Raw genomic sequence first — 25,656 nt, forward strand, 5'->3', positions numbered from 1 at the left:
ATTGTTAATATATATATATATATATATAATGAATCGTACATAGTCATGGTATATTACATAAATGACTTATAAATATGAATTGTTTTTAGTTATACAAAAAAAAAAAAAAAAAAGCTCATAAATATAAAATCATTCAAACTCTCTCTTCCTTTAATTTTATATTTAAAGTTAAATATATGATTAGGCTCTTTATGGTTTATTTATATTGGAATCTTTGTTTTTTACACTAAATTAACTTATTTGGCACAAAAATTAAAAACTTTGATTAGTTAGTACATTTGATGCAAAATTAAACTCTAATTGAAATTCAATTCTTACACTTAGTACAATCCAATTTGAAATTTAATTGGATTTTCTCTCAACTTTATATATATATATATATATATAAGCATTCTCTATTTATAATAATAAAAAAACTAATTTGGATTTTTTATTTATTTATGTTTGATATAGAGAAGCTATTAAATTTTACTTGTCAGAATATAATTACCAAATTTAATATGAGTTGGTTAGCTAATGCATACTCACGAGAGAGTTTTATTTTGACAATATAGTTTGTGAAAATTTTCATTTATTTATAATTTTTTTATGCATAATAGATTAAACATTTTTGGTTAGAGTAATTTTTTTCCCTGAAATTTGTTTGCTCATATGCTTAAATTTTTATGGCGATTAAGGACCATATCTATTGTAATGTCAATTTTCACTTTTCTTGAAATATATGGTTTTTAATCTTTGGACTTATAGAAATATTGAACATCTATTAAGTTCAATTTGTTTCTAAAAAAAAAAAAAAAACATAAGTTTTACTTACAAACTAGGTTTCAATTTTGCTTAGACCAAGAAGAAATTCGCAAATGTCTTGACATAATGATAAAAAAAAAAAATTAAAAAAAAAAACAATTATCACAAAACTAATCATAAAAATTTCAAATTTATTTTAAAATTTGAAATTTTCCTATTTAATAATGCAAGCCTTATAGTTTGGTTATGAGTGAATTTAGATGCATTTTGATGATTTCTTATTTGCTTAGAAAAGTACTATAAAAAACTATGGAAAAAGTTTATTTATTTTTATTTACATGTGTGGGCCATCAAAATTTTCAGAAAACTGACTTTTCATCGCTCGCCAAATGAACTAAAACATTTAGACTGTTCTTCTTCTCATTCCCACACGTACACTCTTTTTTTTTCTTTATATGTTGACATCCAAAATTATGTCTACTATTTTTATTAAGTTAAAAATTAGAATGGTTAACTTTCTTGTGTTCTTCTTCACATCTAAATTTCAATATGAATAAGATTAGAATGATAATAAGTGGAAAATAGCCTCGCAAATTTGCTGCAATTCAATTGTAACTTGTTGATGTCTCTAACAATGACGATAAGGGTTCAAATCACCCCACTCTTTTTTTGTTATTAAGAATGATGGTAAGTAGATATCAATTAATACTGCTTTGTTAAAGCTCAAAGCTAGCTCAAGTATATTTTTTTTCCATGCAATTAACTAATGTTAACCAAAAGTGTAATTACTTGGCCAAAAAAAAAAAAAAAAAAATGAAAGTATAATAATAAGAATTGGTTTTTAGTTGAACGGTTAAATATTGATTACACAAAATAGTTAATTAGATATGCAGTTATGAATATGTTAAAAGACAGTTAGGTATTAGCTCTAACAAGAATTTTCTCTTTACCATGAGTTGCTACCTCCTGTGAAACTCAATTCATTCATGGAAAAGGAAGCTCCAAAGTATTAAATAATTTTCCTTGAATCGGTACTTTTATCTATGTTGCTTGGACTATTTCATTCTTTTTAATTTTTCAATTAATGTGCTGATACTTTTTTTGTACTTGAGCGAGCTTGTTAGGAACCATATTACTTGAATTTATTCAATTTAAATTAGTGCATGCCATGGATTTAGATGTCTAGATGATTTAGATACATATAGTCCCTGTTCAAATTTGTTGCAATATATTATAATCCCAAACTAATTGTTTTAGAGGATATTAATCTCTTTATTTCCCAGGATAAATTCCCTAACTTGGAATACTTGAGATTGGATGAGGGCGATGTCATGAATGAGACATGTGGGGGACCGTCAGAAGAATTCTGTTGCAACCTAAAAGAGCTGAGGTTGTACGGAAATGGTGAAATTCCAAATGTAGAGGCTCCAAGAGCAGGAATATCAGATTTTTGCAGATTAAAGAATATTGTGCCGTTCTCATCCACATTTTTCCACTCCTTAAAGAAATTGGAAGTATACAAATCTGATGTATTGATTAGTTTATTAACTCCCTCAACAGCCAGAACTCTCGCGCAACTCCAATTCATTGTAATTGGGAATTGCAAAAGAATGACAGAAATAGTTGCAAATGAGGGAAGTGAAGCAGAAGCAGGAGATGAGATCGCTTTCAATAATTTGACAAATTTGAGATTTTATAATGCGCCGAGTCTCACAGCCTTCCATTTGGGGAATCGCACCATCAAATTCCCATCATTGGATGAAGTAATTATTGCCGGCTGTCCTAAATTGAAGATTTTCTATAGTGGAGTCTTAAGCACGCCAAAGCTAACAAGGGTTTTGATGGAAGTAAGGTGGATGGCATTCAAAAAGGAGGGGGATGGAGATGTTGATCTTAACGCTAGAATAAAAGAGTATTGGGAGGGTAAATTGGAGACTTGCGACCAAAAGTTCGCTGAAAAGGTACGTTGCCATGCTTTCATGCCGTAGTTCCTTATTATTTTTATTTTTTTAAAATCGTAAGTGGCTGCAAATTAATTTAGTTCCACTGCCGTATGTCATCATGTTGATATCTCAGCTAGCTGAATCCAAAATGTATAAAGTTATTAACGATTGTTATTTAGGTTTCGTTTGGCACTGGTTTAATTAAAAAGCATCAAAATTTTCTATTCAAGCAGATGTCATTCAATTGCACCCACATTAATTAAAACACAAATGTGGGCCTTTTGGGCCTTCATTCATGCATACACAAATGTGGGCCTTTTGGGCTAAAATTTGGAAAAATAAAATAAAAATTAATAACCTCAACAACAAAAGTAGAAATTTGTTAATTAAAAACTTTAGAAAAAACCCATTTAGATCTTAGCAAATTTGAATTAAATCAATCAAATGAAAGATTAATGGATAAATGATTGTTTGGTTATGTACATTGAAAGAGATGTAACTTGCAGGATTAATAATAAAAATATTATACAATAATTTCAAAATAAGAAACCTCATAAAAGGCAATTGTAAAACATTTTTTTTTTTTTTTTTTGCGATGTGATATATTCAAGTTCTCTTTTGTTTTAGATTTTGTATCATTTATGTTTCTTATTAACTCCTAGAAAATAATTATGGAGCTGCCAAATTATGTAATTAAAAAAAAAAAAAGAAGATAAACTCCCATATTGGTGTTGTAATTATTGTTGTTATTTGAAATGTAGTATCTTACAATGGTGTGGAATGTGAGAAATCTAATTTGAATAAAGCTGACATTGGTTTTTGTGATTGCTGGATCTTGTCGCTTTTGGTTTTAGTTGATCTGCATATTTGGTGGATGAGATCGGAACATTGTTCATAATATGTTAACATCGTGCTCTTTCATATCATGTTGTTTTTGGATTACTTTGTATCTTTTTTTTCAAAATACTTTTATTGTAGATTGATGCTGGTGAAGGTGGGGAGAGTGAACATGACGCTAATGATGACTTAGCGAGAGAAACTACTAGTGAAGTTGGGGACAGACAATGTGATGGAGAATGATGACTAGGGAGCAACTCAAAAGAAGATGGATCTTCCCTTTTATTGATTGTTTTATTTTTGAGTGTTGTCTTTATGTGATTTATTTATTTTTGAAACCTATGTGATTATTACAATATATTATTTATTTTAGAAACTTATGTGATTGTTACACTATATAACTTTGTTGTAATTCTAGACTACTTACTACTCCTTCCGTATTTGTAAGCATGAATTTGTAAACTATTAACCTACGATGGACTAACTTTCACCAATTGTGACACTATTATAGTTGGAGTCATATTCACATGTAAGTGGTATGGTTGGTCAATAGTTATGATAGACCTTGTTTATGAATTTGTATACTATTCACTTATGATAGACCTTCTTTAATGTTAATATGATGTGTTACTGCTAAAGGTGTGTTATAATATTCACATGTAAGCGGTGTAGTTGGTTAAATATTAAAGTTTCATATTAGATAATGAGTTGTTTCTTCTCCAAAAAAAAGAAAAAAAAAGAAAAAGAAAAGAAAACAAAGATATGAGTTGTTAGTAGAACATAATTAGGCCAAACTCATAAACTTAAACTTTTGGATTCAATGGTGTTCCTATCAAGAAAGTCAATACCAGCCATACTAGCGATATATACCATATCGGTCATTAAATTGATACTAGTATTTTTTTTTTTAAATGTACTAGACAAAATGTAGAATTGTGCCATGTTGTATTGGTCGTATTGTAGATTTTTTTGGGTATTTTGGGTAGCATTGATGTTTTAGCCGATATAATAAAATGATTACATTGGATTAATGTACATAGGATAATACTTAGGCTTCTTTGTATAGGAAAATGATAAAGGTACTACAAGTTTTACTACATAATATTTACAAACTGATATGGCAATGAATGTGATTGGTTGGCTTCAATCACTTCATAAAATAAATATTTGAATTGTCACTTTGTGATTGGTAACACACTAGTTTGTTAGCTCAATGTCGTAAAATTTATATGACTACTCATATATCTAACCCCAAAATGGTACACCAGTATCAAAATATTTCATTTCTTTGGCCAAACCAAAATGACACGAAATTTACTCTCTTGGTCCCTATATGTTATATGAATTACGAATTCAAATCTCCTCAAAGTGTTCTCGCAATTGGAACCCATTCAGAGATTGCAAATGGTCATGTTTTGCCACTGATTCTTCAAAACCAATTTAAGAGAAAAAAAAAATTGTCCAAAACATGAAAGTATCTATCGCAACAGTTCTACCATATCAGCACCCTTGCAGGTGTTACAACTCAATGAACAAGTGACATCTACAAAATAGCCATGTTTGCTAAAAGTTGAATAAAAAAGTTAAAAATTTAATTTAAATATGATTTCTTAAAAATTCAAATTAATATTCCACAAATTTTTTTAATCAAATTCATTTCCTATAAGGAGCCACATTGGTCATACGAATAAAGTTTATCTTGGTTCGTTTTTGCTTACGATGAACAATTGGGACCCCAATTTAAGGAAGGCATTGAGATCTATCGTGTGACATCAAAGATCTCATCTAACTTGGCCTCCCTCCTAGGATTGTCATGAAATTAAAAGCCAAATGGGGACCTTGTCCTTATTGAGTGTTTTTTTTTTTAATTTTTTTGACAAATCCAAGATACTGTAAATTGAAAATTCATTTGTATTTATATAATTTAGATTTTTGGAATATTGAGATGAGTAGAGTTTTGATCAGAAAATAATAATAAATTTCAATTGTGAAGGTAGACCAAATTACGGAGGAAATCCCTTGGTGACCATAAATTACTTACAATGTGAGTGTGTTTGAGTAAAAATCAAATTTTAATTAACCTTGGTCCCTTGATTATACTTTCAAGTTACTTGAAGTGAATATCTAACTTCGAAAACTAAGACATAGGGTTTAGAAAATTTTAACTTAATAGGACTTGTTTAGAAATGCATGAGTTCACATGAGATTATTGAGAAAATCCTAATTGTCAAAGTTCCTAAATGACTAAGTTATGAACCTAATTTGCCTAAGTTATCTCGAAGTAAACTAATGCATAGTAAATTAATCCAAAGAAGATCATCTCAAAGTAAAGTAAATTGTAGGAAATGTAAAGGATTCAAACCTAAATGATTATTCTAACGATAAATTGATTTAAAGTAAATAGTAAATTATACAAAACTTCAATAAAAAAACTAAATATTGCATCAATCTACTTGAATACTTGAATAAATGATAACATGAGTACAAGAAAATGAACATACAAGCAATGCTTTAAAAAACAAACAGTTCAAAGAATTGAAAAGGGGGGGGGGGGGGTTCAAGGCTTATAAATAAGGTCGAACTGTGATTTTATAATTATTTAAAATATAAATAAAGGTAATAAATTTGAAAAAATTAGCAAAAGTTAGTAAAAAAACATAAATTACGTATTTGTTTCCAACTGTCCTAAATTGAAGATTTTCTGTAGTGGAGTCTTAAGCACGCCAAAGCTAATAGAGTTTAGGATGGAAGAAAAGGATATAATCAAAGAGGAGGGGGATGGAGATGTTGATTTTCTTAACGCTAGAATAAAAGAGTATTGGGAGGCTAAATTGGAGACTTGCGACCAAAAGTTCGCTGAAAAGGTACGTTGCCATGCTTTCATGCCGTAGTTCCTTATTATTTTTATTTTTATTTTTTTAAAATCGGAAGTGGCTGCAAATTAATTTAGTTCCACTGCCGTATGTCATCTTGTTGATATCTCAGCTAGCTGAATCCAAAATGTATAAAGTTATTAACGATTGTTATTTAGGTTTCGTTTGGCACTGGTTTAATTAGAAAGCATCAAAATTTTCTATTCAAGCATATGTCATTCAATTGCACCCACATTAAAACACAAATGTGGGCCTTTTGGGCCTTCATTCATGCATATTGCCTTCTTCAAATTACTTAACACAAAAGAAAAAAAAAAAACAATTATTTGGGCCTTTAGAGAACCTTTTAATTTATAAGTATCTTAGTAACAATAGTAGTCCGGGTATTCATTTTAAATTGGTATCAAGCTTACCTCTATGGCCCTATAAAAGTTTCATCTATTCATCTCTTTTGAACACCATGATCTTAAATATTTTTTAAGTCCAACTAAAATAAATTTGAATATGATCATGTTATCAATATCTTGGCCTTTAAAAAATAAAATAACAAAACTCAATAACAAACCAATTTGAGCTAAACTTTGGAAAAATAAAATAAAAATTAATAACCTCAACAACAAAAGTAGAAATTTGTTAATTAAAAACCTTAGAAAAAACCCATTTAGATCTTAGCAAATTTGAATTAAATCAATCAAATGGAAGATTAATGGATAAATGATTATTTGGCTATGTACATTGAAAGAGATGTAACTTATAGGATTAATAATAAAAATATTATACAATGATTTCAAAATAAGAAACCTCATAAAAGGCAATTGTAAAGCCTTTTTTTTTTTTTTTTTTTTTTTTTTTTTTTTTTTTGACATTGTTTTTGTGATTTTGGATCTTGTTGCTTTTGGTTTGTTTTAGATTGATCTGCATATTTGTGGATGAGATCGAACATTGTTCATAATATGTTAACATCGTGCTCTTTCATATCATGTTGTTTTGGATTACTTTGCATCTTTTTTTTTTTAATTTCAAAATACTTTTATTGTAGACTGATGCTAGTGAAGGTGGGGAGAGTGAACATGACGCTAATTGATGACTTAGAGAGAAACTACTAGTGAAGTTGACACACCACAATGTGATGGAGAATGATGACTAGGGAGCAACTCAAAAGAAGATGGATCTTCCCTTTTATTGATTGTTTTATTTCTGAGTGTTGTTTTACTGATTTATTTTTTGAAACCTATGTGATTATTACAATATATTATTATTTTAAAAACCTATGTGATTGTTACACTACATAACTTTGTTGTAATTCTAGACTACTTACTACTCTTCCGTATTTGTAACCATGAATTTGTAAACAATTAACCTATGATAGACTAATTTTCACCAATTGTGACACTGTTATAGTTGGAGTCATATTCACATGTAAGTGGTATGGTTGGTCAATAGTAATGATAGACCTTATTTATGAATTGTATACTATTCTGCTTATGATAGACCTTATTTAATGTTAATATGATGTGTTACTGCTAAAGGTGTGTTATAATATTCACATGTAATGCGTGTAGTTGGTTAAATAGTGAAGTTTCATGTTAGATAATGAGTTGTTTCTTCCCCAAAAGAAAAAAAAAAAAAAAAGNCCCCAAAAAAAAAAAAAAAAAAAAAAAAAGAAAAAGATATGAGTTGTTAGTAGAACATAATTAGGCCAAACTCATAAACTTAAACTTTTGGATTCAATGGTGTTCCTATCAAGAAAGTCAATACTAGCCGTACTAGCAATATATACCATATCAGTCATTAAATTGATACTGGTATTTTTTTAAAATGTACCAGACAAAATGTAGAATTGTGCCATGTTGTATTGGCCGTATTGTAGATATTTTGGGTATTTTGGGCAGTATTGATGTTTCTGCCGATATAATAGAATGATTACATTGGATTAATGTACATAGGATAATACTCAAGCTTCTTTGTATAGGAAAATGATAAAGGTACTACAAGTTTTACTACATAATATTTATAAACTGATATGACAATGAATGTGATTGGTTGGCTTCAATAACTTCATAAAATAAATATTTGAACTGTCACTTTGTGATTGGTAACACACTAGTTTGTTAGCTCAATGTCGTAAAATTTATATCACTACTCATATATCTAACCTCAAAATGGTACACCAGTATCAAAATATTTCATTTCTTTGGCCAAACCAAAATGACACAAAATTTACTCTCTTGGTCCCTATATGTTTTATGAATTACAAATTCAAATCTCCTTAAAGTGTTCTCGCAATTGGAACCCATTCAGAGATTGAAATGGTCATGTTTTGCCACTGATTCTTCAAAACCAATTTAAGAGAAAAAAAAAATTGTCCAAAACATGAAAGTGTCTATTGCAAAAGTTCTACCATATCAGCACCGTTGCGGGTGTTACAACTCAATGAACAAGTGGCATCTACAAAATAGCCATGTTTGCTAAAAGTTGAATAAAAAAGTTACAAATTTAATTCAAATATAATTTCTTAAAAATTCAAATTAATATTCCACAAATTTTTTTAATCAAATTCATTTCCTATAAGGAGCCACATTGGTCATACGAATAAAGTTTATCTTGGTTCGTTTTTGCTTACGATGAACAACTGGGACCCCAATCTAAGGAAGGCATTGAGATCTATCGTGTGACATCAGGGATCTCATCTAACTTGGCCTCCCTCCTAGGATTGTGTCATTAAATTAAAAGCCAACTGGGGACCTTGTCCTTATTGAGTGTTTTTTCTATTTTTTTTTTTGACAAATCCAAGATACTGTAAATTGAAAATTCATTTGTATTTATATAATATAGATTTTTGGAATATTGAGATGAGCAGAGTTTTGATCAGAAAATAATAATAAATTTCAATTGTGAAGGTAGACCAAATTATGGAGGAAATCCCTCGGTGACCATAAATTACTTACAATGTGAGTGTGTTTGAGTAAAAATCAATTTTTAATTAACCTTGGTCCCTTGATTATACTTTCAAGTTACTTGAAGTGAATATCTAACTTCGAAAACTAAGACATAGGGTTTAGAAAATTTTAACTTAATTGGACTTGTTTAGAAATGCATGAGTTCACATGAGATTATTAGAATGAGAAAATCCTAATTGTCAAAGTTCCTAAATGACTAAGTTATGAACCTAATTTGCCTAAGTTATCTCGAAGTAAACTAATGCACAGTAAATTAATCCAAAGAAGATCATCTCAAAGTAAAGTAAATTGTAGGAAATGAAGGATTCAAACCTAAATGATTATTCTAACGATAAATTGATTTAAAGTAAATAGTAAATTATATAAAACTTCAATAAAAATAAATAAATATTGCATCAATCTACTTGAATACTTGAATAAATGATAACACGAGTACAAGAAAATGAACATACAAGCAATGCTTTAAAAAACAAACAGTTCAAAGAATTGAAAAGGAGGGGTTAATGGCTTATAAATAAGGTCGAACTGTGATTTTATAATTATTTAAAATACAAATAAAGGTAATAAATTTGTAAAAATTAGCAAAAAGTTAGTAAAAAAAACATAAATTAGGTTTGTAAGGTTAAGATTTGTAGCCCAAGCCCACGAGATATGGAATATGAGCCTAGCAAGCCCAAAACAATGAATTTGTAGAGAGTGGGTGAAAGAGCTAGATTGATAGTGTATTAAACAACGTTTAGTTATGGTTCTAAAGGATGAACAAGTACTACAACACACTTGAAATTTGAATAAACTGATGTCCGAAGAGATAAATTATTGTTTGAAAGGCCAATACAATTCTTAGAGCCACAGTAAATCTTCCTTCTTAATTTCTTTCTCTTTCTTGATTCTAATCCCCTCTAATGGGAGATCTCTTACATTTATATAGTTTTCTTTTAGAATATCTTGGTTGTCCACTTGTCCTTCATTCAAGCGTTCACTTGAGTATATGTCCCATCGGGCATCTTTTTGGGTCTTCCACGAGTGGTGGTAGCTGAGACCTATTCAGGGGTCTTCTCCATATAAATGTGGTCAGAAAAGTTGCTGCAGGGCATTTAATACGGTGGTAGCAGCTTTTCCTTAAGATATTTCTCCACTCTTATCATCTTTATGCACACCTGAAGTTCATCCTTATCATTGGAACTTCTAGGGAGATCCCCTAAACCACCTAGGTACTAGTTTGACCGATATTCTTCATATCCGAGAAGGACAGGATCCTCGGATTGTATCTCTCTACTATTTCCTTGCGTGGTTCCTCAGTCTAAGGCCCTCCCCAATCATTTACTCCTCCTCGGACGGATTCATATTTCCTAATAGGGTCCAAGGCCCAACATATAAATACGGGCTTTTATTCCCACAAGGTTCATAAAACCATTTTCTTTACTAATCTTTCAGATTTAAAATAAAACCATTTTCAACATAAATTGATAAATTTCACATTCACGTATAAAAACATAATTCTTGAAATACTTTTAAATTTAACAAATAATAATAGATTGCGAAATTTTCTATCTTTTAATCCAAGAAAATAGAGGGAGAAGAAATAACAAAAATAAAAACTATTAATATCTAAAGTAAAAATAAAAATATAATATAAAATCAAGAGAAGACATTACAATAATAGCTACCTAATAGTTAGTGTGCTTATCATTTAGTTTGCAAGAGTTGATACTTTGGGTTAAGTAACGTGTTTTAGCTTGGTCAGAGAGTGTAATTAAGTGTGTGTGTGTGTGTGTGTGTGTGTGTGTTTAATAGTTAGTTTGTTTCTCAAAAAAAAAAAAAATTTTTTTGCAAGAGTTGGGGGTCAGAGGTTAAAACCTTAAAGTTAAAACCCTCATCTCTCCCTTCTTTGGAATTTTTCATTAAAAAATGGCATCCCTTGAATCAACTGAACCATGACCAATTCAACAATTCACTAGTTATACCAAAAATTCAAATGCTTCAAGACTTTAATTTAAAGTTGACCAATTTTCCTAATTAAAAAATTGATCTGGGCTTGGCTAGATTCCAATTAACCCAATTAGATTGGACAGTCTGGTATGATTTTAAAAACTATGCTTACAAGCATAAAGGTTTTAAGGAAGTTTTTCAAAACGGTTTCTATTTCATTCTAATTTCTCGCTCTTGACTCTCTCTTGTCCCTAACCTCCCAAACTTGAAATTTTTGGGCTCGAATCACTCATATCACATTTCTAACATCTATCTTTAAGGTATTTTTGATTTCTCATTCTCATTTTTAATTCATGAGTTTCATTTTAGAGAGTTGAAGTTCAAAATTGGGAATATTGGAGTTTTTGGGCAAAAAACTTTTTTTCTATCAATCCTTTTGCTTTGGTTGATTGAGATTTGACGTAATTGAGTGGTTTTTGGCCCCTAAGGCGTAATTCTCATGTATTTCTAGCAACTTTTGGAGGTGATCCCTCATACTTTGAGTGTTCAAATAGGAGTGCACACCATGTGTTCGGTGAAATGTCCAAAGAAATTTTCATCTTCATTTGAACTTCGATGAGTCTCAAATTTTGACATTGTATTATGTATGAGTCTAGGACATTACTCATGCATCATAACATCCTTTTTATTATAGAAATTGGTTTGTGGGAATTTTCTCATTTTGTCCATGTGTCTTGCATGCTTACTTGTGCTTATTTAAACGTTGTTTGTATGCACCCATACTTTGCATTTCTCGTAAGTTTGTTCATACATTCATTCCCCAATTGGTATTTGTTCTTATTCTTCTTGATCCCTTTGTCATTCATGACAAAAAATGGGAGAAATTTTTGGACTTCAGTGCACATGCATAGGAGGAGATATATTGACAGGGGGAGACACATAGATATTGACACGTTGTTTTCTTTTAATATATTTATTTATTTATTTGATGTTATGGTTTATCTTTTAGTACTTAGATACTATGTGCTTATGCACAGTATTAACTTATAGTATTCACAAGTCTCCTCAAATTTTTAGGTAAACTAACTCAAAATTTTTTTATTTTTCTAGTTTAGCTAGTATGTTTTGTATGCACACATATTAGACTCAATACACTATTTTTTACTATATTTAAATACTAGTGATATAGAAAATCTAAAAATACAGAAAAAGGCTAAATATTTTTAAGTGGTGAATTTGAATATAATATTTTATTTTAATCGACCTTAGCTACAGCTCAATTGTTGTGAAAATAATGTACCTTTTTGTTATATATTCTCATTACTCCTAGTCAAATTGTCGAAAAGTGAACAAGTTTTATGGTTCCAAGAAATGTTAGTGTTCCTCTTTTATAAAATTATTATCAAAATTTCAAAACCACACATCATGATGGAGAGCAAATATCTTTATCAATATGTGTCAAAAATTGTATGAGAGAACATAACATAAAAAAATGAGAGAGAGAGAGACACACACAGAGAGAGAAGAGCTCATTCTGGCAAAGTAAAACTCAATATTAAATTTTTTTGGTAATTTGTTGAGACTAATGCGTAGACTTTTTGTAGGTTTTTGGGTGTGTATATATATATATATATATGGGTTGGGTTCAAGTTACACCTAGTGTAACTCTGAGTAATGTTACACCACCCAATAACTTGTTATAGAATTCACATTTTAAAAATCCTACCGTTGAATTATATGTTCTATATGTACTTAACATTCATGCCAATTTTTATGTCAATTGGATGTTATTTATCATTCGATCCATAAACTCATTTTTTATGCATTATTTTAAACTACAAAACTTGAATTTAAACAATTAATTGATAGCATGACTATTAATCTTTGAACACCTTGAAATTTTGCAAGCATGGAGAATATACAAAGATAATGTAATCTAACGGTGGATTTGTCAAAATTTATATCCAATTAAAAAATATTGAGTGATGTAATATTACTTAGAGTTATACAAGGTGTAACTTGAACTATATATAGAGAGAGAAACAAATGGGTTTAAGTTACATCTGGTGTAACTCCACAAGAGTTACACTTTTTAAGCCATAGATTTCCAAAAGATTTAACAGTCAAAAAGAAAACATCATAATTCTTTACATCATTAAATGCTTACTTAATTAATAGCATCCTCATTATCTCTCTCCCTATTAAATATTTCTGTGTCTCCTTTTTTTCTCTCTCCAATTTCTGTGATAGATGCGCTTTGTTGATGGTTGTACAATAATGCGAGCAACCCTAGTTGTTGTATCTCCTCCTCCACTGTGTAAAAGCCGAGCATAGTGTGATGGGGATGGTGTACCTCTTTCCCATTTGTTGCAAGTCTCAGATAAAATCACAATAACTCCATTCCCAAGCATGGTTGTTGCTTATGCTTTTGTCTCCTTTTTTGTTTCCTTTTGTGTTGTGTGTTGTTGTTGTTGTTGTTTTGTGATCATAAGAATTGAATTTGAATACAATCCAATTGAGAACAATGAAGTCAAAGAATGTAAAAAGGGTTTGCGTGAATTTTGAAGAATTGCTTGGACTGAGGTGATGGAAAGAAAAGAGTGTTGTTTAAAGAAAGTATAAGTTAATAATGTGTATAATTTGAATCTCTTTTGAAAAAATTTATAATTTGAACCATACAATTATGATTATTTATAATTATACCCGTGCATATATACAGGTTACATACTAGTAAATATATACATTTTTTTAGAGAGTTACAACCTATGGCTTTCACTCCTAATGATAGCTCTTTATCATCAAACTAAGACACCAATCAATTTTTTGAGTTAACTGGAACCCACACACCAATAAATATAAGTCATACATGCAATAGCCTCTGAGTTAATTTTATTTTATATTTTTTACTCTTAGAGTTATCTTTGGAGTACATACTTTGTTGTTCGTACAAGCCTAGCATATAATAATCTCTAAGTTAGCTTCTTCTTTTCTTTTTTTTAACTCTTAAAGTTACCTTTGGGGTTATATTGTTTCGTTGGGCAATTCCATGAAACAAATTTCATCTTGATTGGTATATATTCTACTCCACCAATACCATGCTGGTACGGAACAAATTTCATCTTAGGTAAGAGTTTTTCATTTGGATGAGAGTTAAACCATTTTTTATAATTCTTGTGGCTTAAGTAAACCAATACTTGTTTTTTTATATAAAAAAGAAATTAAACCACTTACATATGTAAATTATGCAAGAGAGAAGAGAGAAAAAAACTCAACTTCAATCTTTTTTTGATAATTCGATAATTATAAAAACTAGCTTTTAACCCGCACTATGTGCGGGAACCTTTTTATTTACATTTATTAGAAATAATTTTTTTAATAATATGTAAATACACTTTTACCACATACTAAACACCCAACACATATCTTCATTTACAAATCTAATTTTAAACACCGTAGGCAAATATCAAAAACTAATTTAACCCAATTATTTAAAACAAAACCAAATCTAGTACAAATACCCAATAGATAATTTATTTTAAACCCAATATGATAATTAAAACCAAATCTAACTCAAATATCTAAATCTAAAACAATCCGACCAAGTGCACATGAAGATGTTGATTCAACATCAACTAATTTTTTTTTCTTGTGAATTCCAATGTGTCTCTACATTGCTTTTTGTGTAGTTATGTACTCATTTCATATCTCAGTTGTTCTTTTAAGGTAGATGAATAAATATCCCCCTTTTGAGACAAGGTGAGAGACAAAGAGAAATGGAGAATTTGAATGATGTGAGATTTTTTCCTGCTACCTTCCTATCGGCCAAATTATTTTCCCCTTCTTATTTTTTGCCTATCATGTCCCTTTCATGAGGAATGAATATAGACCTTTGTAGATTTTGTTCAACCCCAACATTTATATATTGAACAAAGTAAATGTATCTTAGAAGCTTGATAAGAAACTATTAAAATATATATATATATATATTTCATAAATGCATATAGATCACAAAGTTTGATAAGAAACTATGTTTCGTTTAAGCTACCTTAGGACACAAATTTTCTCAACCTCATTAATTTAAGACACATATTCTCCATACTCTATCCATTCAATAGATGGTTAATTCAATTTCACAACTCCTACTAAACCATACTAACTAAAAAAGAAAAAAAGAAAAATCCTATTGAAGTACAAGCATATATGCATTTTTTAACATGACATACATACCAACCAAAAAACTACACAAAATATTTTGTTTATAAACCAAATTATTAGCTGTATGTTAAAGGACAAAGAAAATGCTAATTTTGAGATTTTGCTAAGATATTATATATGAACACTTTTAGTTTCTATTCAAATGTGTAAGGTTGAATTTAATCAACCATTTAATTGGCTTTATTCCGTGACCAATTTGCTTGTATTTTAGCATTTAGCAACCCTGTATTTAGGTGGGAAAATTGTAAGGGTAGTGTGTGAGAAGATGTGAAGAAAAGCTCAAGCGTGTGCAAGAAAAACAGAGGCTCGCGGCTAGAGCTCGCGGGTGGATCGCGACTGGCAAGTCGCGAAAGGCTGACACGTGAGAGGCACACTGGGAAGCTGAAAGGTCGCGCCATCTGTCACGCTACAGGACAAAAGTTCCAGTCTGGCCAAGCAGTTACGTCGCGACTTGAACTCGCGACTTGGACAAGTCGCGAGACCAAGTCACCAACTTGCCCTATTTGGCAAAAACTGACGTTTTGCATTCCCTTCTCACCCTACTATATATACACCCTTATACCCATCATATTGAGAGAGCTTCCAGAGAGAATCTTGTGAGAGAAAACCCTAGAGAAAAATAAGATTGCCTCATCCCCAATCTTCATCTAAAGAGACTCTACAAATTTCTCTACTCTCTTCCTCTCCATTGTCATACCCTTGAGAGGTCATTTACCAAACCTTTATCTCACCACACCCACGTCTGTGAGAAGGTCCATTTGGTGCTTTGGGAAACAGTTTGGGAAGAAACCAATGGTGATTGGTTGTTGCTATGGTCTATAGTGGAATCCGGTAAGCTAGAAAAGAAAAAGGTTTGGCGCAACCTCGTTGGAGCAGGAAGCTTGGAGGGCTTAGGTACCTGGGTAGATTAGTCTTGGAGAGTCTATTGCTATTCATGTATCCTAACTACATTTTCTAGTGGATTATTGACCGCTTGGAGGGCGGCGGAGAGGTTTTATGCCGAGGGCTTCGGTTTCCTCTTCGATAACACATCGAGTGTTGTCCTTGTGTTTGCATTTCTCTTCCCTTTATCTTTACCATTTAATTACAGTTGTGTGTGTGATTATTTATGGTTTAGATTGTGTCTCTATTCAGATATAAGCTGTTTATCATTTTCCGCACATAAGTTGTTTGTTATATAGCTTGTGTTGGTATCTTTGTTATTGGGGGTCTAAACGTTCAAGGGTGTTTCATACCCATATTGAACTTTCATTTGGTATCAGAGCGGGTGCACTCTTTGTGGTTTGATTACCTGAGTGCGATCCTAGACCCCTCGGCTATGGATGATGCTGTAAAAAGGGGTATGCTGAATTGTGGTTTAAGTGTTTGTGATAATGACTCTATGAGTATATTTGAGGGATACTCTAAAAATGAACTCTTAGAGCTAATTACATCCAGGAAACATGCTACGATGTTTATTCACATGCTAAAATATTTTGAAAGCAAGAACTACACTCTTCACAATAGTCTATGTGAGTCTAACTCTTTGATTGAGAAATACAAAAGAAGAAATAGATCATTGTGTGAAAAGGTTGATTATCTGAAATTGAATTTGAATGAGCATGGAGAATAACAATGAATTTTTGTTTGATGGTCAAGAATGCTTGTCTCATGCGTGTATGTTTGTGCACACCTCATTAAAGGTATTTAATTCATGTTTATGGTATCTTGACAGTGGATGTTCTCGTCATATGACAGGAGATAAATCATTGTTTATGACTCTTAAAGAGAAAGCATGTGATTATGTGACTTTTGGTGATGAGAGTTATGCTCAAGTTCTTGGGAAAGGGACGGTTGAAATACCGGGACTACCTTTGTTGAAAGAAGTACTATACATCAAAGGATTGAAGGCAAATCTCCTTAGTATTACTCAAATATGTGATGAAGATTTTCTCGTTCAATTCTTAAAGAAGGGGTGCATAATCATTGATGAGAAAGGGATTCAAGTCTTGGAAGGAAATAGGACTATTGATAATTGCTATGGAGTAGTACCTACGGCACCTATTTCGTGTAGAAGTGCTCGTGTTGATATGCTGAAATTGTGGCATCACAGGTTTGGACATGCAAACTTCAAACAAGTATGTAAAGTCTCTAAACTTGAGGCCGTTGAGGGACTTCCAAAGTTTGGAAAGGTGGAGAAGATTATATATGGAGCATGTCAAATAGGGAAACAAACAAAAGCAAATCATCCTAAGGTGAATGTGATTGCTACCTCACAGTGTTTGGAACTTCTTCACGTAGATCTAATGGGGCCTACAAGGACTGAAAGCCTGGGAGGAAAGAGATACATTATGGTGATAGTTGATGATTTCTCAAGGTACTCTTGGGTGGAATTCCTCAGAGAGAAGTCTGAAGCATGTGATAAAATGCAAAGATTATGCAAGAGATTGCAAAATGAAAAAGGAGTTCACATAGTCAAAATCAGAAGTGATCATGGGAAGGAATTTGAGAATGCGAAATTCGAATCATTTTGTGAAGAGTATGGTATCAAGAAGGAATTTTCAGCTCCAAAGACTCCACAACAAAATGGGGTGGTTGAAAGAAAGAACCGGGTGATCCAAGAGATGACTAGAGTCATGCTACTTAATAAAAACATTCCTCAAAGGTTCTGGGCTGAAGCTGTGAACACAGCCTGTCACATTTGTAACAGAATTTATTTCCGAGCGGGGACAAAGAAGAGATGGAGAGAAAAGAAACCCAAGGTGAAGTATTTCAGAGTGTTTGGGAGCACATGCTATATTCTAAATGACAGGGAAAATCCGGGAAAATTTGATGCTAAGAGTGATGAAGGAATACTTCTGGGATACTCCACAAATAGCCGAGCTTATAGAGTGTATAACAAGCGCACTAAGACGGTGATGGAGTCATCAATATGGTCATAGACAACACCATATCTGAAAAGGAAATTGAGGATGATGGAAAGGGGCTCAAACTCAAGGAGAATGAGGATGATGATGATATGCCTTTAGGTGATGATGCTGAGAAAGTAACACCCGAAAAGGAGACCACACCTCCTGTATCAAGAATAGAGACTAGATCAACACAAGAAGTCTCAAGTCCACTCACTCCTCCAGAAATTCAAACCCCAATTTCTCGTGATGAGGAACTCTTAACTTCCAAGAAACCTTCATCAAGAGTGACTCTTAATCACCCATCAAGTAATATCATTGGGGATGTGAACGAAGGACTTTGTTTGAGAAAAGGGCTGAAGTATACTGCTAACCATGTAACATACAACTGTTATCTTGCTCAATTTGAACCCAAAAAGGTAGAAGAAGCACTGAAAGATGAAAATTGGGTAGAGTCTATGCACCAGGAGCTACGCCAATTTGTTAGAAATGATGTGTGGGAATTGGTTCCAAGGCCTGAAGATACACATGTGATCGGCACCAAGTGGATTTTTAAGAACAAAACAGATGAAAATGGTGAAGTCATCAGAAATAAGTCTAGATTGGTGGCTCAAGGGTATACTCCGGTGGAAGGCATAGATTTTGACGAATCTTTTGCTCCAGTAGCAAGATTAGAATCCATTCGGATTCTCTTATCCATAGCATGTATCATGGATTTCAAGTTGTACCAAATGGATGTAAAAAGTGCCTTCTTAAACGGTTTTCTCAATGAAGAAGTTTTCGTTAAACAACCAAAGGGGTTTGAAGATCCTCACTTCACGGGTCATGTACTAAGATTGAAGAAAGCTTTGTATGGGTTGAAGCAAGCACCAAAAGCATGGTATGACCTTCTCACTACCTACCTATTGGATCGTGGGTTCAAGAGAGGTCAAGCAGATCGCACATTATTTGTTAAAAGAGATGAAAAATCCCTTCTTGTCGCTTAAGTGTACGTGGATGATATCGTATTTGGATCCACAATTGATAAACTTGCTCATGAATTCTCAGAAGAAATGAAAAGGGAATTTGAAATGAGTATGGTGGGAGAGCTGAACTACTTCCTTGGACTTCAAGTGAAACAACGGAGAGATGGAATATTTATTTCTCAAGAAAAGTATGCCAAAAATCTTGTCAAAAGATTTGGTCTGAACTCCAAGAAACATACCTCAACTCCCATGAGTTCCTTGGCAAAGTTGAGCATAGATGCAGCCGGTGTTCACGTTGATCCAACTCTTTATCGGAGTATGATTGGCAGTCTTCTCTATTGTTAGGACATATATGTTTTAACTTGTTTAAGAACATATGTCACTTATTTATGTAAATTGGCTAATCCTTTGACAAAACGCACTCTACTTGTAATTGGGTAGTTCTAGGTGTTTTTAATACTTCAAGAAACAATGTTTCAAAGTCAAGTGTTGAAGTCATCAAGTCTATCTAAGAGAAAGCAAGCTGAAGTGCAAAGTTTTTAAAACTCGACAGCTACCTCGACACCTGCTATCTGTCGAGATTTAAAAAGTCAGATTTCCAATATGATTTTCTTGGGATCCGTGAATATGTTTTTGGGCCTTCTTTTCTTCTAACCCTAAACATATAAAAGGATTATTTTAAGAGCCGTCCAGGGTGACACAAGTTGCATTATCATTGAGCAATCTCTGTTCAAGCAAATTGTGATCAACAGACGAACTTCTTGACCTAGTTCATCTTCCATCAATAAGTTGTTGTGTATTTGCACCATAGGATTTTGTAACCAAGCATCTTCCTGCTATTCATCATAAAGGATGAACTGAAGAACTTTGCAGCCAACCATTCTTCCTCAGTTGGTGTTCTGAAGTCGCGTACTTGGATCCGCACATTGGTTAGTCACGTACTTGGGAGCCGTGCATCAAAGGTGGAGACTGTCACTATAGATCAAGTCCAATTGGATATTGGGGTAAGGGTTCAACTGTAGGTTGGTAAGGTACTTGAGATTCCTTTACTTGTAACCGCTTGATTTGATAATAGTGGAGTTTCGGGAGTGGTGACCTGAAAATCACCCAGTGGGGTTTTTGCCATTAGGGTTTTCCCTATTCGTAAACAAATCACCATGTTATTTATTTTCCGCTGCATATTAAGTTGTTGGTGATTTGTTTGTGCTTCCATAAAATTGCATGATTAATTGATTAATTAATTACTTGGCTAAATTAATTAATTAGGGTTAATCACAAGGGGTCATTCAGATTATGAACTAACAAGTGGTATCAGAGCGGGCACACTCTGATTAGGGTTTAATCTTTTCTGTGTTGATCCATTGATCCCTGTTTGTCATGGATAGAGGACAATCTTTAATTATACCTCCTTTATTTGATGACACTAACTATGCATACTGGAAAGTACGCATGAGAGCTTTCTTGCAGTCTTTAGATGAAAAAGTGTGGCAAGCTGTAGAGATTGGCTGGACTAAGCCAACAGAAGATCCGGCCGATTAGGATGATACTAAGATAAAGGCGGCTAACTTCAACAGCAGAGCATTAAATGCCCTATTTAGCGCAGTCACAAATGAGGAGTTCAAAAAGATATCCTCAACTGAAACTGCTAAGGAGGCTTGGACCATCCTCCAGACTACCTATGAAGGCACAAAGGCTGTTAAAAACTCAAAGCTTCAGAGGCTTACTACAAGCTTTGAAGAAATTAAGATGGAGGAGGATGAGTCATTTGATGAGTTCTATGCCAAGCTCAAGGACATAGTGAACTCAGCCTTCAATCTTGGAGAAACCATCCCTGAACCCAAGATTGTAAGGAAGGTGCTCAGATCTCTACCCGAGAGATTCCATGCCAAGATTATGGCGATAGAAGAATCAAGGGACATTGACAAGATTCCTTTGACTGAGCTAGTAGGAAACTTGCAAACCTATGAGATAGGATTATCTAGGATTGGCAAGTCAAGTAAAGGTAAAAGCATGGCCTTGAAGGCAAAGAACAGTGATACAGATGAGTCTTCCGATGATTAAGATTCTAAGATGAAGTCCTACATCACTCGGCAGTTCAAGAAGTTTATGAAGAATGCCAATGGAAGGAGCTTCGACAAGGACCGTAGGCAGTTCAGTTCTTCACAGTCTAAAAGCCAAGACAAAGGGAAGAAGGATGCTAAGGATGGAAGTCAGTACACTATTCCTGCAGTACCAAAGTGCTTTGGATGTCATGGGTTCGGACACATGAAACATGAATGTCCTACATATCTCAAGAGCATTGGGAAAAGCAAGGCACTTGTTGCAACTCTAAGTGACACTGAGCCTGAAGATGATTCTGACAATGAGGATGACGGAATCTTAAATGCCTTCACTGCCACAGTCAATCCTACTGAAGGGATTGTTGAAGAAGTGGATGAAGAAGAAGAACTGGTGGAGTCAAAATTTGAGAAAATGGATGATCAAGATGATATCCATTCAAACTATGAGAAGCTTTACAAGCTCTCTGAAAAGCATGAGAAATTATACAGGCTGGCCACCAAGAAGCTCAGTAATGTGGAACTTGATTGTGAAGAGTTGTCCACAAAGTTTGATGAGGCGAATCAAACTATTGGAGCACTGAGATTTGAAAACACCTTTTTGGCTAAGAAGACCAAGAAGCTTGAAGCAAAACTATTTCAAGTCAGAGCTCAACTAGAGAGGACTTCAAGTGCAAAGCTTGATGAGATGCTTAGCAATCAGAAATCTGCTTCGGATCGAACTGGTTTGGGTATGGTATTTCTTTCTCTAATACTGCTTCTACTAGCAATACTATTTTTGTTCCTCCTGCTAATAATACTGAAATTGAGAATATTAATGTCAAAACTGAATTAGCTAGTGAGAACTTAGACAAGGGTAAATCTATCTTAGGAGCACCCCCTAAGCAAGATAAGAAATATGATAAAAACCCTAGGGCTAAGAAGCCTAACTCTCAAAAGTCTAAACAAAAAAAGCAGCATCTCTGTCATCATTGTGGAGCTGCCGGTCATATTAGACCAAATTGCTATAAGTGGTTAGCCACTCAACAGAGCAATGGCATGATAGCATCTGGAAGCCAAAATCAGCCTCAATCCTCTCTTGCTCCTCTTGGAGATCTTCTGAAAGCCCTCATGTTCCTTTCGAACTTGAACGGGTTAAATTATTCCCTTTCACCACCGGTTCAAGGATTCAATCAAAGGAAAGGCTCTTCCAAGGTGTGGAAGAAAAAGGACTTTAAGTGATTTCATCACTTTCTTTTTCCTCTTGTTTTTCTGAGTTTTGCATTGCTTGTGTGCTTTGTTTTTCTGCTGGGTCAGTTTAGTTTTTGCATTATTTTGTTTAACATGTTTTGTGTGTTTACTTTCAGTTTTGTTTATTTTGTTTTTATTTTTAAAAAAAAATTTGAAAAAATCAGAAAAATACAAAAACAGTGTGTGTTTTGTGTACTTTGGTACTTGTGTACCTTGGATGGCCAATGAAACAAAGTTTTCTAAACTTTGTATCTCTTGTAGCTTAGATGAGCATCTCTATGTACAACTAAGCAAGTGAGCTTTGTGGCTCTTGTTTGTGATGAGTAAGATTCGATTATCTCTTAAAACTTAACACTCATATCACTCTTTTTGATGGGTAGGACTAGAAAATCCTAAGAGAAAGGCATAAATAACCATCTCACCACTGGTGCCCGCCAATCATAATATAGCACCTATATGCTTCGGTATAGCAAAAGTACAGTGTCAAAGACATTCGTATGCTTCGGCATAGCAAAAGTGCGATGTCAAATGCTTAACATCTTGGGTATTTCTTTTCTCTCTTTTATATACCCATGTATGATATGCTAAAATAAAAGAAAACATGCAAAGAAAATAAAAAGCAAAAAGATTAAAAATACTTTAAATATGGTTGCAAGCGTGTATTCTAGGAGATGTGGGAGTTATAGGATGTACCTCAAAGGTGATAGTTCCCATCAAACAGTTATGATTGTGTGTGAGTTAAAAGTTATTTTCTCTTATCTCAGATCGTCATAACATCTATACATATATGTAATCTTGCGATATTTTTCACACACAACACGCAATATTCTTTGCTACTTTTGATACATGTGCAGGTACAATGTGATTTGGCCATCACAAAGGTTTTACATGTGCTAATGTATGCTCACTAAACTGTCATAACTTGTTTTTGAAATAAAAATTGGTTAGACTTGTTTAGTGTGTGTGTGTGTTTTGCATGATCCTTGTGCTTATATTTTTGTTGAGAGATGTTTTTGAGAGATTTATATGTTGAGTGGATCTTTGGTTGAGATGTGTGTTGGATTGCATTCATGTCTGTGTTTTTCCCTTCTCGATAAATTGCCTTTTTCTACTGGCTCGACACCTCCCTCGACACCTCCTCGATACCTAGTCATCTGTCGAGCTTCTCAAGTTGTTTCTTATAGCAATCTCGACACCTCTTCGACACCTGATGGATCGATCGAGAAAGTCTCTGTCCCATCGATAGATTCTCGACACATGATGGATCGATAGAGATTCACTTATGTTGTTTGAGTCTTCTTTCTCGACACCTGTCTTGACACCTTGCGGATCGATCGAGAAATCTTCTGTCTCCTCGATACCTTCTCGACACCTTCGCGATCGATCGAGCATCACGTATCTATTTTTCTTCATGCATCTCGATACCTCTCGACACCTCCAGCTATCGAAGGCATTTTTCTCGATACCTTCCTCGACAGCTTCCTCGATACCTCTCGACACCTTAGCTGTCAAGATTTACTGAGGTGCCTATTTAAGGAATTGTCGCGATTTTTTTTTTTTTTTTTTTTTCACTCGAACTCTCTCGATCTCTCCGTGTCTGTTCATCTCCCTTTCACTCTCCTTTCACTCAAATCCTTCAACCTTCATGGATCTTGATCATTTCTTGCTCATATCACTTGGTAAGATCTCTATTCTCTTCATTTTTCATGCATTGCATGTTTGAAAACCTAGTTTTGGGATTTTTCATAAAAATTTGGGGTTTTTCAAAATTGTTGAGTTTTTCTTGAAATTTTGGGTTGGGTTTACTCTTAAATGTTGTTAAAATTTCATACATTGCATTTCATGTGCATTATACTGATATTTACATGCATTTAGATGTGTGCCATATACTGTGTGCTGGTAGGATTGGATTGGGCTGAGCCCATGATGATATTTGTGTTTTACATATCACATAATCATGCATTCCCATGCATATGTACTTGTTATTCAAAATATTTGTCATTTTTGAACTGTTTTGGGAAATTTTTTGAGTGTCTCTCTCTCTCTTTCTCTCATTCTTTTACGTTAGTAGTGTCTATGGCACCCAAACGTAAATCCACTCCTGCTCGGAACCCTCTGCGTTCTAGAGCTTCTACTTCTTCAGATACTGCTCCCTTTAACATTCGGTTCCGTGATGGAGATGCCCATAAGGCATTTTCGGAGAACTTTTCTAAACGAGGTGTTCATTCGGAACGCCAAGTTATTCTGGCGGACTTCGCCGACACTGACCTTCCCTTTGTCATTAACAGTAGGGGATGGGGGTCACTGTGTGACATCTCGGTCACTTGCCCTCTCGTGCTGATACAGTAGTTCTACTCCAACATGCACGGGATTGATCTTTTAGTACCTCACTTTGTCACTCGCGTTCGAGGTATGCGCATTCCTGTCATACCACAACTTGTTGCGGATGTGCTTAGGGTACCTAGGATAGAGTTTCCTGATTACCCCTCTTGTGAGCGTCTGAGGACTGTTTCCAAAGATGAGCTCATTTCTACTTTTTGTGAGTGCCCTGTTGATTAGGGTGAGTATCAGTTCACATCATGTAGGCCTTTTGCTAAAGGTCCTAGATTCATTAACATGGTGATGACTTTTGTTCTCCATCCTCTTTCTCACTATAACTCTATCACAGAGCCTCGTGCTCGATTTTTGCTATCTTTGCTTGAGCATCTTACCATATACTTCCCTTCTCACTTCATCCGGTCTATCATAGAGGTTTATCTTGATTCGGCGTTCCGTGATAAGCTCATCTTTCCTTCTGCTATCACGCGGATTTTACGCCATTTTTCCGTTCCCTTTCCTGTGTCTGACCACTTCACACACATATCTGCCATAGATGCCGCTACCGTAAAACGTAGTGAGGCGCAGTTCAGGTCGAGACAGCCAGGTGCCACTCCTCCCTCCCGTTCAGCGCCATCCAGATTAGCTCCATCTACATCTGCTCATTCTTCCTCTTCGAGCGATGTATCCCTTGGTGAT

At 33.6% G+C, this 25,656-nt stretch overlaps 2 protein-coding genes across 3 annotated transcripts in view; both read left to right on the plus strand.

Annotated features, from left to right (window-relative positions):
* LOC112028507 (probable disease resistance protein At4g27220) overlaps positions 1–25,656 on the plus strand; it is an 89,608-nt gene that overhangs the window by 30,970 nt on the left and 32,982 nt on the right. The window lies entirely within an intron of this gene.
* Positions 1,584–4,018, plus strand: LOC111997421 (uncharacterized). Its single transcript, XM_065773869.1, has 2 exons — positions 1,584–2,705; positions 3,666–4,018. The coding sequence occupies exons 1-2, from the start codon at positions 2,076–2,078 to the stop codon at positions 3,765–3,767; spliced, it is 732 nt and encodes a 243-aa protein (XP_065629941.1). The 5' UTR covers positions 1,584–2,075; the 3' UTR covers positions 3,768–4,018.

The sequence above is a fragment of the Quercus suber genome, unplaced genomic scaffold, assembly GCF_002906115.3.
Source record: "Quercus suber isolate HL8 unplaced genomic scaffold, Cork oak 2.0 scaffold_82, whole genome shotgun sequence".
NCBI classification, from domain to species: Eukaryota; Viridiplantae; Streptophyta; class Magnoliopsida; order Fagales; family Fagaceae; genus Quercus; species Quercus suber.

Coding starts and splice junctions, on each gene's coding strand:
- LOC111997421 (XM_065773869.1), top strand. CDS start 2,076: ATGAATGAGACATGTGGGGGACCGTCAGAAGAATTCTGTTGCAACCTA. Junction 2,706..3,665: donor ACCAAAAGTTCGCTGAAAAG/GTACGTTGCCAT, acceptor CTTTTATTGTAG/ATTGATGCTGGTGAAGGTGG.